This window comes from Nothoprocta perdicaria, unplaced genomic scaffold (genome assembly GCF_003342845.1).
Source record: "Nothoprocta perdicaria isolate Ctin4 unplaced genomic scaffold, notPer1 scaffold_34, whole genome shotgun sequence".
NCBI classification, from domain to species: domain Eukaryota; kingdom Metazoa; phylum Chordata; class Aves; order Tinamiformes; family Tinamidae; genus Nothoprocta; species Nothoprocta perdicaria.
This window is the reverse complement of record NW_020455577.1, coordinates 4135944-4158413: the sequence shown is the minus strand read 5'-3', so window position 1 is coordinate 4158413 and position 22470 is coordinate 4135944. Positions and strand designations below refer to the sequence as shown.

General features: G+C 41.1%; 1 protein-coding gene across 6 annotated transcripts in view; it reads left to right on the top strand.

Annotated features, from left to right (window-relative positions):
• Positions 1-22470, top strand: part of NTNG1 (netrin G1) — a 125630-nt gene that overhangs the window by 57253 nt on the left and 45907 nt on the right. For all 6 annotated transcript variants that reach the window (XM_026043862.1, XM_026043857.1, XM_026043858.1 and 3 more), the window contains exon 4: positions 18984-19156. In XM_026043862.1, the coding sequence (XP_025899647.1) occupies positions 18984-19156 (173 nt within the window). The remainder of the gene's footprint in view (positions 1-18983; positions 19157-22470) is intronic.

Genomic DNA, 22470 nt, shown 5'->3' with positions numbered 1-22470 from the left:
AATTTATCTTTAACTCCCAAGTGCAATTAGCTTTTTTAATGCATCTCCTGTAGTATGTCACTATAGAAAAYCGCCTTTCATTTTCTGTAAACACATCTAGAATCACCAGGAATTGAAAGAATTAGACAGCTACTGTGTTCATCCACACATTGGAGTCTCCAACCATTTATTCAGGGCAGGTTTAGTCGTGCCCACAGTCAAATAATAAATTTCCACCTGCTTCCTGGTCCCAGAAGTCCCATCAAGCATCTCAGTCAAACTGTCCTCAGTCTCCCARTGTCCTGGAAGGCTGACTAGGTCTGCAGTTTCTACTATCCATGTTTGAAGTTCATGGATTTAAATCACTAGTGAGCTTCACTAGTCACCATAGCTCATTAGCATTTGCTCATTCTTTTATTTTTTGTCTATTTTGCAAGATGTCAAGTATTTCCTTACTGATCTCCCTCAGCTGTCTTTCAAGGACACTCAGTATCTTGCAGGATCTATGTGTTTGAGGAGAGGAACCATACATTTTTGTAGTATAATTCATTTTGTCCCTGAACATTAAAGAAGTAGAGATGAAAATCCTGATGAAAGAAATRAGAAATTTTCTTGCTCTGTGCCTTTGGAGTACAACATATGCTCAAAAGTCATCCAAAGAGACTTTTTTGAATAAATTCAGTGATTTCCCTATTTGGCAGAAACTTTCTTTCCGTTAAGCTTTTTATTTCCAAAGAGTTCAGAGTTAATGCAAACAGTGAAATAAGCTTAAAGCTCTCCCGCCTCACGGATCCAAATGGTTCCTGGCAGCAGGGTGCCCTTCAGGTTAACATTAAAGCCCATGACAGCCCCTCAAACGCACAGAAAAAGCCAAACCTCATAGTCTGGAGATGCTGTGACCCTGAGATGGGGTTAGGCAGATGTGAAGCAGCTTCAGGGGAAGCCAGGGACGGAGCTGCGAAGTCCCCCACTGAGGAAACGGAAACGTGAAATAATACAGGTCAAATCCTAACGGTGTCACTCACGTGAATTGTTTCGTGGGGTCCCYGAGAGCCCCTCCTTTCTATTCCTCCTGAGCGCATGGCTGCTGTTAACGGGCCTCATCAGCACTGCTGAACATACATAAAGGAAGTCATCGTTATTGCTACTTCAATAGCAGAGGGCCACAGTGCAGAGGGCTCAGCAAAGAGTCTCAGTTAAGCACTGATGGGACATCTGGGCTGAACAACAGTCTAACCTTTTTTCTAAAACCTTTCATTTCATTTTCATTTCATTTCTATTTTCATAGAATATAATATTAAGATTTACAAATTCCTTGGAGAGAGACCTTACAGAGGGGCACACGGGACTGTGAATCTGTCCTCTCTCCCATCATTGATAAACCACACACAACAGGAGCCCTGGTACCAACCTCGGTGACGGAGGGACATCACGGTTCACGTCTAACTGAGGCCAGTGTTGCTGTTCCACTGCACATTAGAACCTACTAACAACCAAAAGGATAAAATTTGGTTACAATAAGGATACATACGTTGAGCTTCGCATCTTCACACTCGGCTAATTAGTTGCCACTGACTGTTTTCCCTTTGCTTGGTGACATGTGGTATATAAATCATTACAATATGTTAAATGCAAATGGTTGGTAATAGGGTAGCCATCTGCTCGCTGTTGGAAAGTTTGCAGGGGGATACAGTAAGCTGTACTTCTAATAACGATGCTAAACTCACATCCCTGAAATACCAGATACCTAAAAACAGCTGCCTCCGCTAATGCCAGCATTACTAATATGTCTCTTACCCTTTTCATTTTTGCATCTAAACCACTTACTGTAAGGGGTAATTTTGTTCTCCAGCATGAACTTGACTTCAAGGCTGGCGTCTGTAGCAGCAACGCGAGCCGCCGTATCTCCACGCCTGATCTTTCCTCACAACAGTGGTGAGAGCTTTTGAACAGCCAATAAATAACCAGGCTGCCCATTCTGCTCAGGACATCTTCCCTTGCACAAATATAATTAAACTCTCGCTCTTCCCTAACCCCTGCTGCCAGGCCCTTTTCCAGGAACGACCTTATTTTGTAAGTGATGGATCGCTGGCACTTTGCTGAGGGATAATGTATTACAGTAGACACGGCTAAAGAGAGCCTTGCATCCAAGAACCCGGAGCGCCACGAGTGCTGGAGATCACCCATCGCTGCCGGGAGGGCTGGGGAGGGCTGCCACAAGCCCGCCCGACGCGCTCCGTGCTCCCAGCTCAAGCTACTAGAGCCAAACAGTAGCAGGACCTTTTATTGCTTCTGATTTTTATATTTGCTATAAGGAATCTTGTTCATAGTCCTGTTTAACTCTCTAGTGTTGTAAGACTTTAGACCTTGAGATGGTGTACACCCATGTCCACCCAAGAAGCCTGTTCCTTTTAATGTTTTTCATCTGTTAAGACTTCTGCACTGCTTTAGCTTAGGCCTCTTCAGAGAGGCCCAGCCAGGCCAAGCAAACCCAGGTGGAAGCCTCGACCTTGCTGATGCTTTTGTGCAGGACGGGGAACGGTGAATTCACTGCCCAACAGAGCTGCTTTGGTGCACACTGCAGCACTCCCTGTGACACCAATGCCTTGGTGCCCAGGTGCTCTCCATCTTTTTTTTTATTTCAGGGCTGAGGAGGAAGGTGGTTGTTGATATCTTACTTGCCTTGGCTGTATTTTGATGGCCTTGTTACATTTTAATTGCCTCTAGCTCTTCTCTGTTTATTTAGTGACCTGCGGGCCAGTTTTGCCTCACTTAGAACAGCAACTGCTAAACCCTTTTGCCTTGCAAGCACAATCAGGAATAGGTTTGAAAAARATATTGCAAAAAGCCACCCTGCATCCCCCAGTGCTCCTCAGAGAGCTCTCCGGTCTCCTGCACTGCTGGGAAGAGCAGGCAGGAGCTGGGAGCAGCGGGACAGGGAGCGGGTCCGCAAGGCACGAAGGGGCCTGGCTGCTGCCCGGMTGCCCCCTCTGGGAATCCCTCCTCCTTCCCACCCTGCCGGGAGCCTCTCGTTTCTCTGCTAGTGGGAGCAGAAACCTTCACACAAGAGGCAAAAAAATGAGAAGCAGAGGAGAGGGGAAGGACAGAACATCTCAATTCACAATGAAAAACTAAACCTATTATTCTCTGTCAGTGCAGAAAACGGCTTATCATTTAACAGGCTTCCCAGAATATACTGCGTTTATGGAGCCGCGTCTCCTTCCCTTTGAACGCTCCTGACATAATTCTTCCAGGGGGACAGCAAAACAACGAGGAGCCACTGAGGTGTTTACTCGCTCCTGTCYGTGGGAAGTGCCCGTCTGCCATCCCCAGGGCAGGGGGGAAAACGCAGGAAAGATCTAAAAGATGGGAAGCTTGGGCCCCACAAACTGGCACGCTGCTAAATATCAAACCAGCTGAGTGCCTCTAGCCGCTAATACTGAGCTACTGACAGCGCTGAATTCAACGTACAAGCTAGTGCTCAAAAAGAGATTTTGACATCCCTTTCTATTTGCTTATTTTCAGGACAGAGGCTAAAGACATAGAAATAGAAGGGAATAGGGAGAAGCAAAATTACTTTCTATTTGTCCTCTACTGCAGATATGTCAAAATAAAAGGATTTTGAGCACAGAAAAGTTCTTACACACCCAAACCAGATCATGTGGATTTTTAAGGCCTTACTCATATTATTTTACCTTCATACRAGCTTATCTTCACTTAGATGTAACCCTCAGCTTGGTGATCCTCGCCTAGGTGAATCCTGTCATGCACATGACCTGTCTTCATCCTAAAACTGACAAGTAACTCGGGGTTTAGAATTGGCATCTTAAAATGAATTTTGCAGTTTATATGTTTTTAGGGCTTTATAAAATATATATGCTTTAAACAGGAGACATTTAGCATAGGGTTAGCACCAAAGTGACCAAGGGTTCTGTGTCTTCACCTGAGCTGTAGGTGAYCTGTGTATTTCCAGTGTCATGTCCTTGACTGCCTGGGCACCCAGGGAACGTGACCAGCAACGCACAGCTAGTGCAGGGCTGGCAGTTCCCTGCTGCCCACCGGCAACGGGGGGCTGGCCAGGTGGCATTTGACATGAAGTGAAATCACCCCAAAATAGCTTTGAATGCTGCTTTTTGGGGGAAAATAACCCTTCTCTCTCTCTCTCTCCCCCCTCCCCGCCCCCCCCACACACACTGGTTTTTATCATACCACATATTTATTATGCAGATATTAGGTAAGCCATGAAGGGGCTCACTCCTGGGCGAAGATCCCATGATTCCCAATGGACTGAGTATATACAGTAACAGGACAGAGGCCTTTTTTGAGAGCTGGGCAAATCTTGCTGCCATACCAATTGTAACTATTGCAACTATTAAAACGTAGTTTAATAGTTAAACATTTAACCATTTAATAAAACATTTAATAAAACATTTAAGAGCCTCCTTCCAACACGTGAAACAAAAATACTTACCCTTTAATATCCTCCTAGGCTTGGCACATTTTCACAGCAATTCAGCTGCTCTGACTCCATGAGGCAGCGTTAGAGCAGGGAAGGAACGGCCCTGAGGAACGGGTGAGACTTCGTGCCAAGAGACACAGAGGCAGCAGCCAAGGGCTGCAGGTGCCACATGTCTCAGCGATGGGGCTCTTGTCAAGGGTGTTGTCCGAGTCTGCTTGGTCCAAATCTGCTTTTTTTGGCACCTGAAAACCCAAAGATTATCACTGAAGGGGTAAATATTGACAGAGAACACAGGAATGTTATGGAAGAGATGGAATGCAAGTGTTGCATCCTTAAATATACAGTCAAACCTTGTTACCAGAAATAKGGACAGCTACCAGGAGCTTGTTCTCTATGTGATTTGATTATATGACCATTAAGTCATTTGGTTTAGCCAATTTTCTAAATAGCATATAAGTCTGTTTTTATCATAAAATCCAAAACATTCTAACCTTTTCTCTCTTGAGGTTTTCTTCCCAATGGGAAAGGCAAGCAGAGCTTTAACAAGGTCTTAGGGTCCTATACGGGTGTTGTGTAATGCTCTCCTGGCTTGTGTAGGGCAGTAGGAGGAGATGCTGAGAAGATAGAGGGGCAGATGAGCAGAGACTGAGAGCAGTGACTGTGGGGATAGGAGGCCATGACTGCTATGGGCACCATCCTAAATCCCAGCGGGTCTGTGTCTTCTGCCTGTGCAACTCTTACAGTGTTTGGGAGAGAGACACCAGCATTAAAGCACATCAGCTGCACATATCAACTCCTTCAGCCCCCAAACTTGGCTTATGGAAGTACCTCCCAATAAGTTCAAGAGGTTTCTGATAATTATGCCCAACCTCATTAAGAATAAAGTCTCTGTGTCACACAAGAGTTCTTGTTAGGGTCATCCCATGCCATTGTTCTTACCTGTCAGGTCTACAGGACAAGTCCCTCTTCCTTTAGCTGGCTGGCAACTCTCTGGAAGAACTCAGAAAAACAAACAAATTTTTAAAAAGTTTGTTTTGAAGAGCCGTCTTTGCTCTAGGAGCTACTGTGTCRCTCACCTGCCGATCACCTCTGCCCCACGTGCGATACGGGCCATGGTCAGGCTTCATGGACCTACTCCTCGCAACACACTGGACATCCCTGCAGTATTAGCAGATATCTGTTAGCTGCCTAGGATTGGTCAGAAAGGTGTGAATTGTACTTATTTGTACTTAAATTTGTTATTTTATTTCCAAGGTGGCTCTAATTTTCTTTGAGAACAGAAACAGCCTCTGCATTTCCTCTGGAGTTGGAGGCTGAGGGAAGCCTGCATGACATTTTGGAAGAAATGGAAAAGTTTTTACAGGATTTTGAAGAGGGGGAGGGAAATAGCAAGGTTAGGCACGATTGCAAAGGTTATTATTGCAGTATAAACATATATATAACAGTATAAACATATACTGATTGGTTTTGTCATCAGTATTTCACAAGATGCTTTCCCCTATGACAACCTTAAATTATTCATAATCCACAATCTATTCCTTAAATTTTCAGTTAAAGTGGTTTCCGGGTGGGGGCCATAGAAGAAGGGAAGTACTGATCTGAAACATTTAAAATATAAATGAAGTTGTTTAGTTCTTCTAGTACATGGAATATTATAGTCACTGGATCAGACTCAACATCCCTGCACGTCTCTCTTCATAGGCACCAAAAGCACGTCCACAACACCTCAGTGGACAGCACAGTTCAGCTCCAGGCTTCTTCTGAAAATTCTTTGATTTGCCCAGTATTTATTAAAACAAATATGAATAATAAATGTTCCTGAATGCTTGAAGGCTAAAAGAGATCATTATTGGTTTAGTTGGACTTTAGTCTGAATCTTAAGGCTTTGGGTTGAAAGCAGGGGTCCTTCAGCTTATAGAACCATATCAAAGCAGTATCAGCAGCCCCTGGCACAGAACACAACTTACCCAAAGTCTCTTGTTCAGAGTCACATACAAATTTGGGGTTAGGGCAAGTATTAAACCCAGTGCCAGACCTTTCCTTTGATACTAGGGGGAAACTGGTTGGTGTTCATGGTGGTAGTTCCATGGCTCATGGTTTACAACCAATAGTGTCTAATTAAACAGTAATCATTCGCTMTTTTGAGAAAGAAACTTTTTACTATGCAAAGCCAGCTGTTGAAATACAGTAAGCAAAATAGCTCTTTTCCCAAGTCAAAAGTAAAAGGTGAAAGTGAGATAAAGTGAGAACTTCATTTCCTGGAGGGTTTAAAATTAGCTATAGCAACAGGGCTAGAGCTAAGATGACCCAGTAGTTCCTTTTTCACTAAGTTGCTTACAGGCTGCGAGGTTGCTCTTGGCATACTCCAAACACAACACACAGCCACAAACTATTCACTTTTCATCTAGCTTTCTTTTCCTCAGCAGCAGAAAGCGTAAGGATTTTTGGAGTGTAAATTATTCACAAAAGAGAAACTTCTGTCAGGGATGGCTGGAAGTATGTGCAGAACTCAACCCACATTCTTGAGTAATTTTTTGAAACCTCAAAAAAGGCATGATTTTTCTGTTGGACATGTTTTTGTTCAAAAAATTGTCAAAAATAATTTCTAAAAAGGGATTTAAAACCTGAAAATAAAACTACATATTTCATTTGGCACAAATGATTCTCCTCCAGCTTTTTTTCAATTCAGGCAGTGAACTGAAAAATCAATTATTCACACAGCTCTACTGGCAAATAATTCTTATCATAATAATTCCAGGGGGAATTATACTGTGACAAGGAGCTTATATTGTATGGAATTTAGAAGTTATAAAATCGAGGCTAGTGTGATAAACAATAAGAAATGTTCTGTTCAGTTTTGTCACTTTTCTCTTTCAAATTATGCCCTCCAATCTAAATGAATGTAAAAGAGAAAAAGGAAAAAACGGTCCATGGCTTCTAAAGTGCATGTGGAGTGTCTACTTCAGTAATAATAATACGCAAATTCCCAATTGTTTCAGATGGAGCCAAGTCCTAACCATTCTGGAAATCAGACATACTGTATCTCCAGAAAACATCAGAACCAAAGTAACGACTCACCTGGGCACAGAGGCATCCTTCAGAGAGGCAGCAGCCAGGGCTCTGCACCGATAAGGCACAAACTGGATGCCTATGAGGAGAATATTAAGCCAGTTTTAAGAAGCAAGTCTTAGTACTAGGCTAGACTGTATATTTATAATTCAAAAATAATTCAAATATTTATCATTTTAAATGATCTATTCAGAGCATAGGCCACAAAGTCACATGCCAGCAGTTGTAGAGTCTGCAGTCAGATTCCCAAAAGAGAACTAAATGATTTACATTTCCTGTAGGCCTTCAGTTATCCCCAAAGCTCTCCTTGAGTGTGTCGTCAATGCCTAGACATCTCATAGCTACACTGCATGGAAATTAAGAAGTATTTTTACGAATTTTTATTTACCTCCACCCCCAAAGAAGAGAAATGTGATTTTGAAGCACATTCCTTCTGTAAATGTTCAGTCCTAGGCTTTTCAGGGACTTTCAGGTTGTGCATTACTGTATTTATTACACGTACTGTGTTCTTTCTACATTTGTTTTTTCCTGGTATACCTGAAGTAAAAGATGGCCAAATATATTAAATATATATATATATTCATTTTCCTTTTCTCTTTGAAGAAAAGTTTTACTTTTTCTAGTTGCTTCCCAAGAGAGGCAAGTAGGGTCCCCCAGGCAACTGTTTGAAGCCTTGGTGCTGCCTGCGCATGCGTGCTCGGCTTTCCTGGCACGCAGTGCCCATCTCTCTCCGTCCCTATGGGTGCCTGCCCAGACTGGCCACACAGAGGCATTCATGGGAAGCACCTGAATTTCACTGAATCGAGTGCTTGCCATCGAGTGCTTGCCACTGAATCAAGTGCTTGCTGTCGGAACTTTCCTTCCTCCAACAGCCTTAGTCAACCGAAGCAAATGATTCTGCTTCACATTTGCTTTTCCCTGAATGCTGACTCATTTTCTTCTTAGAAACACACCCCCTGGCTTCTCTGTTTTTGTTTTAAAAGGGAAGTGGATTCTCCTCTGGGTGTTGTTTGGCATGTGAAAGCCTCTCTCCTTCAGACATAAAGTGCTTAAAAGCAAATTTGGTCCCACCAGATGCCTGTCGGAGGGCAAACAGGACAGGGAACCGCAAGGATCTTGCCCGATGTGCACACAGGGCAGCTGGAGTCACTTCCGGTTCCTCCATATGGATCAAAGTGCCCAAATACGTATTGCCAAGAGTCACAGCTGCACTGCCTCGTGGTGCTCCTTTCCCTCGTGTGGAAGTCTGAACACACCATGGCTACCRTGGATATTTTCATGCTACTTTTCCCCATTAGAGCCCTTAAGAAGGCATAGGAATGAGTACCTGATTAACCTGGCTTGTTCCTCCTGTAGCAGGAACGCTGTTCCCGTGGTGGTTCACAAAAACGCTCTGCTCCCCACTGTGACGTGGTAGCTGCTACACCATGACTCCTGCTGAAAGCCAAGACACGACTGTTCAAGCCAACATCAGCAGCTAACACAAGTGTACAACAGCTCAATTGGGGTATCTCTGCATGAGAGCAAAAATAAATCCCATTGCAGAGAGTTAAGTAACATTTTTGAAAGGTTCTGTGTAATCGTGTCCACTTGGATGGTAATTTAATCTCCACAATTTGAGACCTCCCACACAACAAGTTGTTCCTTTTCAGTGCTGTGCAGGATACTGGCTGGCAGCTAATGCAGTACAGYGTTGCTTACAGGTACACACAGGGAGTTTGCTGGAAGCACCGGCATCTTAGAGCAGCTTTCCTGGGATTGCTGCTGAACAGCGCAAGACCAGTATTAATTAAATTAAAACCCCCAAAATGGTTTGATAAAAAAGTTAAAAGGGCATTAACCCAGTGCCAGGAAATTCAAATCTCTTCTTCAGATTTGTTTCAGACTAAAAGAGAAAAAGGGAGGAACATTGAATCTCAAAGCAAATCTCATTTGCTTCACAAGTTTATAAGCTAGCTATAAACTTTGGTACCAATATAATGCATTTTTCATCCAATATTATTGTGCAACTTGTTGTTAAGAATCTTAAGATTCCTCACATTCTTAAGGATCCAGCAGGTTGTGACACAAACCTCAACAAGTGTTATGCGAGAGCAGCACCCCTCTGTTGCAGTGGTTAGAATGGGCACGAGGGTAGGATCGCTCTYGGTGTGTGTGCTCGATCACTTGTTCTGCAACAGGTGGATGGCAGACTAAGGTGGCAAAGCAGAACATCAGACAGTAGCAAAAGAACAACAAAGCCTTAAAAAATCATTGCTCTGTGGTGACAAAGAAAAGTAGTCAAGTCTCAGGCAGCACGCCTGAATTTTTGCAGTATCAGACAGGTAATGAAAAGATACTCTGGGCTCATTACGTTTTTCCAGCTGGTAGAGACAGAGCTGTGTTTTTGTCCCAATAATCATTCTCCAGCATGACCCATGACAGTGGGCATTTGAGGAATCCAGTATTCACTGTATTTTTTATCTTGTCCCAATTATTTTTGATATTGAGAACAAACCAAATAAGACACTTTTGAGACATGTAATGTTTAAGCACTGTAGCTGCTCTGCAGCAAACACATTTCCCACCCTGCGTACAAGAGATTATTGTTTGAAATATAGCAACTTAGAAGAGGCGATTCCAATGAGAAAGGAGGAGAGAGAAGGAAAAATGCAACACTGAAGTATTCAGCRTTTATGGCCACTGCTTTCTYTTTCAGCAGTAGTACGAGTTCCTACCAAATTAATCATTAGTTTTAAATKATTAGTTGGCAGCAGTGGAAGAAACTGTCTATTCATCTTAATAAGAGACTTTGCTTCCTCTCAGAGAGAGGCCTGACTGAGTGACATGACATGTAAGTCCCCAACTTTGGCATCCTTCAGGGAGATCATTAAAATTTCCCATTTCAGAAGTTAAAGGTTGAACTGAAATGGTCAGTGCCTCCACCTGCCTTCCCACAAGCACTTCACACCTGGGCTCCTTATCCTCCASTGACTCCCTTTCCATCCCTTCTCCTTCTAGATCTCAGGCCTGCCATTCAAATGCTGAGCCCCTTACGTGCCATGATCTTGAAGGTGTCTCTAAAAATACAGCCACCAAGCCTGGATGATATGGGTAGAAGGTGGAGACAAATTAGGCCACATCTCAGACAGCGTGAACTAATATAATTCCATTGATTCTAATGGAGCCAGACAGATTTGCGTTGGTTAAGAATCTGGCAAACTGTATTCACGGGTGAAATTATTTGTGGAACATGTTGCTGGCAAGGGCTAGCGGATTTTAGAGCCACCCTCTCTTATTGACACGTTTCTATGAAAATTAATATCTCTGAGCAAAAAGCACAAATGGGTATTTGGGAAGGGGAAAGAAGTTCATCCTCCATCATGTCTAAAACCAGCTATTTCCAGGCAAATTAATTTCATATTTAATATTGAGATACTTCAATGATAAACTTCATAGAAAAATAAAGACTCAGAATCTGAAAAGATATAGGAATATAATTTCTGTTCTACCACTGGAGAATTTTCTTACTCCATTCAAATTGGAGTTCTTCAAATACATCTTAAATATTCCCCAACTTGCCTTCCTAAATTGCATTTTTTTTTTCAAGAAACAGACATCTTAAACCTGCTCCTGAAATTATTTACAAGAGAATGTGAAATAAAAACTAGGAAATTAATTTGGCCATTTCTGTTGGCTAGCTGGACCCAGACAATTTAAGGTGAACAGTAGGAACTTATAATGTGCTAAACTGAAATGACTCTGGATTAACTGTTCTCTTAGACAAGCATAGGTGGCTTGTTTTAAAACCATTTATTGCAGACCTAAGAGACTGATGTAGGAAGTCTCTCTCTCTCTCTCTCTCTCTTTCTTTTTTTTTTTTTAAATCTAGCATGCTACTTGGAACAGTTTGCAAAGCTTAGATGTATTAGATACTGAAGTGTTTTAAGGAAGTTTAAGAGGTTGCTGCCTCTTCTTCTTTTCTGTTGAGGGTCTAGTGTTGTTGTTTTAGCCTGACAAAATTTTCAGTTGCCTCTCTCCATTTGGTTTTGAATAATGTTATCGAGGAAACTAATTTCAGGGACATTTACAATTTGGTGGGTGACAGAAAAGTAAACATCTTAAAAGAAGTCATTCTCTAATAGAACTAGAGTTTTTTTTATTTTAATTTAGTATTTGAATTGGCCAACTACTATTTTTTTGCACTTGCCCATGATAATTTACAATCATGAAAGACAATTTCCATGGGATTGTGGGTCTCTCTCAGGCCAATACCTTGTATGCTGAATTTAATGCCAGATATAAACCCCTCAAAGCAGAGGATTAAAAGCAAATGCTAGCATATTGACAAAAGATTTCCTTCTTTCAGAAATAAAAGTACACAAAGGAAAAAGGAAATGATAAAGTTGAGAATTTCACTGCAATCTTTGTTCTTCATTGCAGATATCTGCTCTTCTTGAGCAGATAAACTCTGTAATACATTGGGAAATCCCCTTTTTAATGCCTGAAAGATAGTATTCAGTGACATCTCATTGCCTTTTACAGCACGTTCTTCAGTTCTGACAGCAAAATGCACCTTTTGAAGCCTTCGAATTAAAAATAGCACTTGATGATACATCTGCTATTCAAAGGCTTTTAGAAATACCACTTCTGATTTTGTTTTTCTGCACATTTGTTTTTTTCTGCGTGAACTCTTAAATTTATAATAGTTGTAAACTCAAATGATAATACCTAGATTGCTCTGTACTGTATAAAATTATATGACTGTGAACCATGAATCTCAAACGTTTCAGAAAAGCAAGTATGTTTCCTTGAGCTTACTTACCAGGATTAGAATGAACAGATTTGCTTCATTAAAGGCTTGAAAAAATAGGACTGAGGGCTAAAAAATAGGACTGTTGTTGAACTCAGCTTTTGTGAGCGAAAGGCAGGACATACCTATCAGCTAAGGTACAAATCAGATACGGGCTGAGATGCAGATYGATCAGAAGCGATTGTGTAGCACTTGTTCACACTGACCAGCATCTGCTTTGCCATTTAAACAGCCAGAATTTATAGAAATGCTCCTTATTGTGTGTGCCAAATAAATTATAGCAAGATGCTAACATTTAAATGCATCATTTGTGCCCCCATATTGTTGGGCAGGCTTGAGTCAGGTAGTGGTAACTCTGTGTGTTTTATTTCCTGCATGAGTCCTACAAGTCCTCACTCTTATGGGGAAGTGCAATATGCTGCCCTTTTGGCCCTTGTTTTCTTTTTTTAATTTCAAGCTGCCCAAACTGCTTGAAAGTAGGCCAGGAGTGAGGAAAGCAAACATGCTCTCTAGGGCTGGGCAATGTTGTTCCTCACTAGACATAATATTTTCAGCTGAGGGAGAATAAGAAGTTATTTTCCCCAATTTTCCATACTGCCTGTGGGAATCTAATTCAATTTCCTCCCAAATCTAGCAATGAAAACTACACAGTGAAGCTGAAGAGGCTTCTGCAAATTTCGCAGGCACTGAGGTGCTGTAGGATTACTTAGCACAGGTTAAACTTCTTTCCCAGCCACAAAGCTACTTACAGATTTAAGAAGCTTAAAAACCTGATCCAATGTTAGCCCTTGCTTTGCAAATTAAAGAACAATATATCTACCTATATAAAATTATATTTGTTATTATTGATTTTTTTATCCTTCATTATTGAGGTAGCCCCATTCCACCAAAGCATCTTACTTTGAAGGGGAGATTATGATGTATTAGGTGAATTTGAGGAAAGGGGCATGGAAAAATGATGACCAAATGCATTTCCAAAAATAAATAAATGAAATGAGACACACATTTCTTTACTTTCACTGTGGTTCTTTAAAAGCTGCCTATATTTTACAAGCAGACYCCAAGGATCTCACTCATAATTTCTGGAAAATGATGTAATGCACTTTTGGGCTTGGATTCCTTACACCAAGTATGGACCTGAGATTCATGTACCTCAAAAAAAATAATGCATTAAAATCCAAGTTGACTTTTCTGCTTCAATTAAGATGGAGCATTTGCTAAGCCAACCTCCTTGCAGCCAGCAAACCACCTCCTTTTCCAATTGCCAAATCTCCTTAGTTGTTTTGACCCTCTTAGCCCAGCCACTGCATGAGCACTGGTGGTCAAGACTGCAGTGGTCTTCCTGCTAGCTAATTTATCAATATCACCTGCCCAGCAGTCAGATTATTTTTCTGCAATAGTGCCTTTTTACTTGTTTTCATCCCTCCAAAGGGGGGCTGGAGATTTGGGTGTCATTTTCCATGATACAACATGGACATTCCTATGATTCAATGAATAATAAAACCCAGGGACACGGGAGGTTCCTGTGCTGAGTGAGCCTCTGTCGAAAGGTGCTCTGCTTGTTGGATTTAAGGGGAAACCAGAYGTAGATAACTGAGTATTTTCAGGTTGAATGGTGGAAGAATTTTGCACTTACCTCTCTAGCTGCTTCTCAAGTTGTGACTCGGCTGGCTGCCCCTGCTGGCACTGCCCGGCTGCAGGAGGGTGCCCCATGCGGAGGGCCAGGCGAGGAGCCGCTGGGCAGGCTCCTGGGGCAGCTTTCAAGTGTTTTGTTTTCTTTTAAAAACTTTGCCGATGACCTAGAATGATCCAAAAACGGATCTCAGTGAGGAACATATGGCTAGTCGTTAAAAATGTATCAACGAGCTTCTCTTGTCTTTCCTGCTCGTGAATGATCTCTTCAACATAAATGATCCCCTTATGTGACCTCCAGTCGGCTGGTTGGCGCTCGCCCGCGCGTGAATCAGCACACTATTAGCAATGACTTTAGTGATATTTACAGCATTTTAATGTCAGCTGTCTATATGTAAATAGAATCTGTGAGAAACACAGGCTGCCCAGGGCTCCTTCTCCCACTGCGACAGAGCGGTTCCCTGCGCGCTCCACAACGCTTCCCACACCTTACGTAACTGCCAAAAATATCATTTCGGTTGCTTTATGACAAAATAATGAGTCTGTCAAAGATGAGTGGTCAGAAAAACAAATTTGTTCTCCCACACAATTAGGGCTTATAGTGTTGGACAGCAATATCCATCTCTAGCTATTCAAAATTAAGTTTGCACATTGGAGGGAAATGTGTTCTTGACGCTTCGGCAGGAAACATACTTATTACAGGTTGAACTGGAAAGGTGGAAAACAACTGAGCTGCAGAAGCACCAGGCTGGAAGTTTGACGGGATACACAGATGTTATGGGACCCGGAGTTCACTCTCATAGGGTCAGCACTGGCAATGGAGCTCACCCAGTGACCAAAAAAACACCTCAGAAAGCTCCTTCTGCCACCAGACTTAACCAGCAGACAACCCTTGTATTTAGGTTTAGGTTCAAGACCTGTAACCTGACTGATCACGGAGCCGTTGATATTTATAATTACATATTTCTGAGTTTCTTTGCAAATACGTAGGCAAGCCTTGTCAACACAATTTATACTGCACTTGAGAATCATGCTTTGCTTTTAATATCTACTCTGTTCCTGTATGCTGCTTTACTCTCAGAATGTTTTCCAGTGCAGTGAAGTGGTTGCTAGATGCAACCTCTTACATTCGCCACAGCTTACCTGAATGCTTAAAGCCACTCTGCTTACTCCAGCCCCCTCATTCACCTCTTTCCAGTACACATGCAAACCCCCTTGATGTGCCAAGCAGCTGCTACCCCACACTGCTACCCAATAATTGCTTTTCTGGGCATGTGCACATAGCACATAACATTTTGGGAAGCACTTTGAATTTTTTTTTTTTTTTTTTTTTTTTTTTTTTTTTGATTTGAAGAAACCACACAGGCACAATCCTCTGCTGTCGTCTGGAATCTCTCAGGAGCTTGCTCAGTAAACAGGACRTGGAAGCAGTTTTGCAAGTTCTCGTGCAGATTTTCCTTCCTCTACATGCAGCTCAAGTGACCGTATTCTTCTACTGGAAGAATCTACTAAACTTTGTGTTTAGTGCACTTTGCACATAAATCTAATTAAGTTTTCTCTTACTATCTCAGAGTTAAAGCAGTAATAGCTAAGAATGGCCTTTCAGAGCCACAAGTTTAAAGATGGTATCTAGGCATTTCAATAAAAATGAATCTTTACGGGTATAAGATAACAAGACATTTCATTCCTTTGGATCATAAAAGGAAGGTAGTCTTCCTAAAGAGGAGACACACTGAACATGGACAATTCATCTTCACAGAAAGCTGATCTCCATGTGCCCCGAGTGGTCTGATCAGTGCCCTGTTTGGCCACCAGATGAGTGGTGCTCAGTGGCCACTGATACAAATCTAGCAGGAATGCCTGAAGTCAGCCTTCCACTGCTTCATTCAGAACCTGTTCACAGTCCTGTGTATCTCCTGATAAGGGTAATTTTCCTCATGCTCCACCTGGACGGCATGTTTTGAATAACCTTCCTGCTAAAACCTTAAAGGTTTCCTTTCTCCCTGCTGCGCCGCCCTCAAACACGAGCAGCTTTTCAGTGCAGTCTAGTCCCGTGTCAGCCCCAGGATGCACATTTACCTCTCTCATTCTTCTGGATGCATCATCCCCCCGAGCACAGCAGCTCGCTCTCGTTCTTCTGAGAACTTCTTCTCCTTGCCCATAGCGCTCTCTGATGAGGGCCCTGGGACAGMTTGCCCACTTCTGAGTGCAGCCTTCCTAGAGAGAAAGCAGAAACATGCAAAACATTATTTCCCCATTTCAATAAAGAATGCCTCTCCGCATGCAGCACAAAATTTGATATTGGCTTGTTTTTCCCCAGGCACGGTGCACTCCAAGCATATGCTCAGTTTGTTTTCCACATTTGCTTTTTTGTTCTCTTTCAGTTTTAGCACTATCTGCATTTTACACTCATTCAGTATTCAGCTTTCCCCCTGGTTTGCTGTGGAAATCATGATTAATCTCCAAAATCTGTGGAGTGACATCAGCAAAAATTGGTGAGAGTGAGTGGCGAACAGAGCCTACGTGGTTCAGTCCCCTGAATACTATTTTCCTCCTCATGTCTCTGCTTGCTTACTCATACCACCAATATCTCCAGTTTGGTCTCTGCAGATTTCATTAATCCACAGATTTTTTCACACTTGTCTAAATCACAAACAAAATCTAACTTTTACGTTACTTACAAGCCAAGATGCCAAGGGAAATGTTTTTTTTCTGCACATTAGCTGATCTTTTGTGGTTTGAGTTTCAGAAATAGTTCTCCTTTTCTGCCCACTTTAACTAGGCTCTGACGCTTACTTTATATTTTACCTTTTTTATATAAATGTAGTTTATGCTTTGATCGTTCATCTTTAGATAGCCCTTTAGAAAACCACAGTAACACCACATCTTCCTGACTTTCTTCTCCTTAGAATTTGTGCACAGTTAAGTTTGATTATTCCAGGTTTGTTTTTTTGTTTTGCCTTTTTTTTTCAGATTACTGGAGTTGGCAGCTCTGTTTTGCTCAGTTGTCTGTGTTAGGTCATCTCAACTATTCTCTGCCAACAACAGTTTTAGAAGACTCTTCTATTTCTTACATAGTCAAATCGGTTGCTCTTTCTTTCCTCCACTTACAGTAACATCGCTGGGAGGTTCCCCCTCTCTCCCGGTTTGGGGGAATGCTTTCCGCTCAAGCACAGTTAATAAACAAGGCTTTAAAACTTGCCAGAAGGCCCCACCTACCTCCTGGCAAGTGCTTTTTGCTGTGAAAACATGTCTAGGTTTGGGACAAGCAGCAATCTGCCAATCCTTCTTTTTAAATTTTTGTTTTATTACTGCCATCTCTGGGAGCATCTCCTGTTTGGGAGCCCTCCATTGCCAGCTGGTTGTGGACAGGGAGCCCAGCCCTGGCTTCTCTTCACAGCAGTGCTGGGCACGGCCCTCGGTCCGCAGTAGCCACCCATTGAAAGACACTTTACAACGGAGATAAGTTTCCAAGTATCAATATTTTGGAAACAACACAAATGTGGCACCTTTCCTTTTCTCTGGCGTGCTTAATGCATTTTGGTAATGGCAATTTCAAAGGTGCTGATTCTGTTCTTTCTGAGAACAGCAGACATCATCTACTGCATTACACATTCTTGGGCATTTTCTGCAGCAGACAACTGCAAGTTGGTTTTACCCTGGGAGCACTGAAATATGTGGCCAGTTGCTTCAGGTCATATTCCTTCTGAATGCAAGGCAGCTTGACGGCTGCTAATTTGCACCTGCTAAAAATCTTGGCCATTCCATGTCTCACTTTGCTCTAATTATTGGTCACTGTGTGGAACAGGTGACAAATGCCCACAGGAGAACCTTTAAATCACTGGATGTACAATCGTTAGGAAACCAGCTGGGGTCATTAAATACTGGTTTTCTCTTCAGCCCAAACAGAAATGGATTTTACCCTTTTCTGACATCCACCTTAAATAGATGGAAAGAAATAACAAGACCTTAGTGTTTATGAAACCAGCTTCGCCACTCTAAGTGTCCTAGTTTCAGGGAAAGAGAGGGATTTAAAGAAAATACAACTCTAAGAATAGATTTATTTAATAATTGAATCACAAGGTTTGATTAGGTGTTTTTTGCTAGGGAAATAGGGAAATATATTAAAAATATGTATTTTTTTTCTCTGACTGACAACTGCTACAATTATATCAGAAAAAAGTAGGCAAAAAATTGTCCTTTCTGAAGACTGTGCTTATGGAATAAAATGGCTTTTGCGATTTTATATTCATATATGATTTTGACAGCATAGTTTTCTATAAAAAACATTTCTATTGGTATATGTTTTAGATCACTATCTTATCTATAGGGAAGACAAAAACCAAGAAGAAAAAAAATAGCAAAAGGCTTCCAAATATAGGCAGATCTTTTGCATAAGCATTTTGCTTCAGATGAATCAGACTTTTTTAGAAATTCTTTCCTATTAGCTTGCCATACAATTAAACTGTGCTTAAAACATTAGGTAAACTGTTCACCCAGTGTTTTAAAATATTTTTGAACAGTCTTGAAGTTAGACTTATAAAATACCATTGCACTGAACTTGTATTTCTCAGTTTTCCTCTCTGATGAAGTGCAGCCTTCTAGAACATATCTAATTGAAGTCTATGGTCTAGGATTCCCCAGCATAATTTTGATTTTAATTTGGAACAGGTTTTTAAGGACATTAAGTAGAGCTTTTGTTTTTATTGATATGAGTAACCTTAGAATTTTTGCAAGATTATAGAGGTGCCTGTACTGAAAATCATGAGTAACTTATTTGATCTCAGTAGAGCTGTGTCAGTGGAGACATGAGAAGATTCAGCACCTTGTATTCCTGGTGAAATTACTGCTTTTAGATTAGAGTTGAACATATTACAAGCTGCTGTTTGACTGATGTCTTCTTTTACAACATGCTAAAATAATTGCACACTCCCAACTACACTAAGATACGGAGCGATTGCCACAGAACATATTCTATTAAGACTTCATCTAAACTCAAATCAGTTCTAAATAATACCCTCCTCTTTTTTTTCTTTTTCTTTTTTTAAATAGGTGTAAGTGCAACCTTCATGCTACTGGCTGTAAAGAAGAAAACAAAAGACTGCTTTGTGAATGTGAGCATAACACAACTGGTCCAGACTGTGGAAAATGCAAGAAAAATTACCAGGGCCGACCGTGGAGCCCTGGCTCCTATCTCCCCATACCGAAGGGCACTGCTAATATCTGTAAGTAGTTCTGCATAATATGGATTGTTTCATTATTAGAACTCTGCCCCAAATAGTGACACTGAAGGAAGCTATGTGCTAGCAAAAGTTGGTCATTTATTTATGTCTCAATGCACATAATCTGACAGAGCTAAAAGCCTGTGTTAATTGTAAGTCTGCATTATCTGTGTGCTCCCATGCTTGTAAAGAATTTGCGCGGTTGTATCTCTAGACAAAACCCCGGGACACTGGATAGCAAGGGCTAAGGAGTAAGAAAACAGGAAGAAATAAGAAAAAGAAATGAGAGGAGCYAGTGGGTGCCTCTGCAGTACTGAGGCACCCAGCCATGGCTCCCCCAGCTCCCCATTCACACATTCGTACTGCTCTGCATTCACCAAAAACACTAACTTCCACTCCCATGATGAGTCCTTGCTCATTTTATCTCCATTTAAGAAAATTTGCAAACCTCAGACTAGATTATTTTTGACATAGAATCGTAGAGGTAAAAGTTGGGGAGGAAAAGCTTGTACCTGATCTTAATCATGTTTAAGAGGGGAAGTGAGGACAAAAACTAACTTGTTATATCTGCCCCTTTCCAACTAGCTTTCAAGCATGTGCACACACACCATTCCAGTGCACTTGGTGTTATCCAGAGGAGCTGTTGACAGCTGCCTTTACTGGTCCTGGTCAGGATAAGGTTCAAGAGAAAAAGGTGCTCAAAAAGAGTGGGCACAAAGACAAGTATAAGCATCGGTTCCTCCTCGCACACGTGTACGAATTATACAATGGCTCAGATCCATCCTAAACTGAGTAACATATTTAAATTCCTTTGGGGGAAGGAATAAAGAAGATGAGGATAAATCATCAACCCTTTAACAGAACTTATTAGCTTCTTTTAAAAGAAAGTCCAGAGTTTTGCCCTGATTAAAAGCAAATTGTTCATTTTAGAATATTAAAATATAACAATTCACTGAAAAGTTATTTAGGAGAAACAGAGCTATGCACTACAGCTGAATGGAAAGTTTAAAACCAGGAGCAAGTGCAATCCCTAGAATGTTATCTAAGACTTCAAAGCAGCAGCTGTGAGGAATCAAAACTCAAAAATGAGTATCACAGGAAGCAGGACCTTATCAAGTTAAATGTGAGAGTAATAGACCAAGTAACAAACCGTGAAGTGTGGGAGCATGAAATTATGATAAAATTCCTACTAAGAGGAAAAAAAAAAAGGAACTTTGAGAAAGAGGGGCAAAAACATTTTGTAAGAGTATTCACTTTTTCCTTGCATTACAAAAAAAGACAGTATGACTCATAGAATTAATACTTCAAAGATTTGTTCAGAAAGAAAAAAAGAGATTTACAAGCTTAGATTTTATTTACATATGTATATATATTTTATATATATTATATATATACACACACACACACACACACATGTGTACACATGCGCACACACTGAGTGCAGTTGCTACCTTATTCCTCTGTATGGGGGACAAGATACATCTGAACAGGGCAGGGATGTTTCTAAACACAGTCTGCTGGGTCGGTTACATAATTTTACATCAGTCGAGCCTACACCAAAAGGACCAGGGCACACATTCAAACACTACCTGAAGCTGGTCAGAGAAACTATAACGTTATGGAGCTCCCTCAAAACTGAAGCCCTCTGCAAATGATAGCAAGGTTTTGCTATTCATTTATTTTAGTATTTTGATAGCATCTTGATAATGTAAGTTTATTGGAGCCAAACAACTCTTTATCTATAGCCTCAAATGCTGACTTTACAAGTAATCAGCACCAGGAACTTGCCAAAATTTTTCAGTAGGGTGAATGTAGAGGATATCTTGTTTGCCTTCCCCATTTCCAGCAATAAAACATATTTCTGAGCTGGAACATGCTTCAGAACYCTGCCTAACTGGTCACTGTATGGGCAGAGCCCCAGCTTTCTCAAGAATGATTTCAGTGACATATTATGGCAACGCATTTCACCTTTTAATTACCCACTAAGTAACATGGTTACCTCCTTTGGTTTAAAGTCCTCTTATTCAGTTAAGCCTGCACTTCCTTGGATTGAAGAAATAGTGAATAATACATTATTATCCCTCCATCCATTTACATGCTTTATACTATTCATGATTACATAGACTTGTCATGCCCACTCCCCTGTCTGATTTCTATATGGGAACCCTAATCTGTATAATCTGTTCATACACAGAAGTCACGTCACATCTCTGATCATCTGGGTTGTTCCTGTGTTCTTCTAGTTCTGCAGTGTCACTTTTAAGCAGGTGAACTAAAACTGCATGGGAGGCTCTAGATGTGAGTACAAGATGTGCTCTAGATGTGAGGTGTGTTTTTGCAAGAGCTTGAAAGGCGTCTGCTTTTTACTGTTATTACAGGAATCAGCCTTAAAGCCCTTTCTAAAAGACTGGTGTCACAGTTACAACATTTCTTGGGCATCAAGGTTGACATAAGTGACAGGTTACATGTTACAGTTGTTAACTCAGAAATTTCATATTTGAGTTGCTTTAATATGCTTTGTGGGTGAATACCACCTTGTGGTGATTTGTTATTGCTCATCATTATTTATGTCTTCTAAAGCACCTTCAAAAAAAGAGAGACATTCAGAAACTTCCTCAGTGGCAATGTGACAATCTCTCCAGTCTTCCATCTTTGAACATCAAAAGAAACTCTTAATGTAGCATTTAGTGCTCTTGTACCTAGGTGGCCTACCTACACAGTCATCTCTAGGAGAACTCCTGCTTCGGATGTGTTTGTTATCTCTAGCAGCACAATGTGTCTTTGATTCTCTTCCTTCCTCCATTTTCAGACCCACTTCTAATGCTACCAAAATATTTTTCATTTTAAATGGGCTTGAGGGTTTTCTGTTTTATATGATTTTGTGTTTAAATAAAACACAGYTAAAATCTAGATATCTAAATGAAACAAAGTTTAGTTTTCACAAAAGATGATCCTTCCTCTCAAGATCCTCTAAATTCTGAAAATTTACACAGATTCAACAATAAGTCTAATGTTGGTTTAAAAATCTTTCCAAACTGCAACTTATGTTGCCTCCCCTGTTCTATTTCTACCATTTTTTTCAGCAAATAAGACTTTATTATACTCTTGCAAGCCAGTGCTCATGAAATTCAACCRTTCTGTGACTCTGTGAAATTTAGGATCCTTCCCAGATCGCTGTCTAATTGCAGCCTAAACCTTGATATAAAGCTATTTTCTGTATCCTTCTCATTATCAGTCAACGTGACTTTCTCAGAAGAATGCAAAGCATTTTTCCCTTTATTGTGCTTGCGGCAGAGCACTGAGTATTTTGTTGTTTA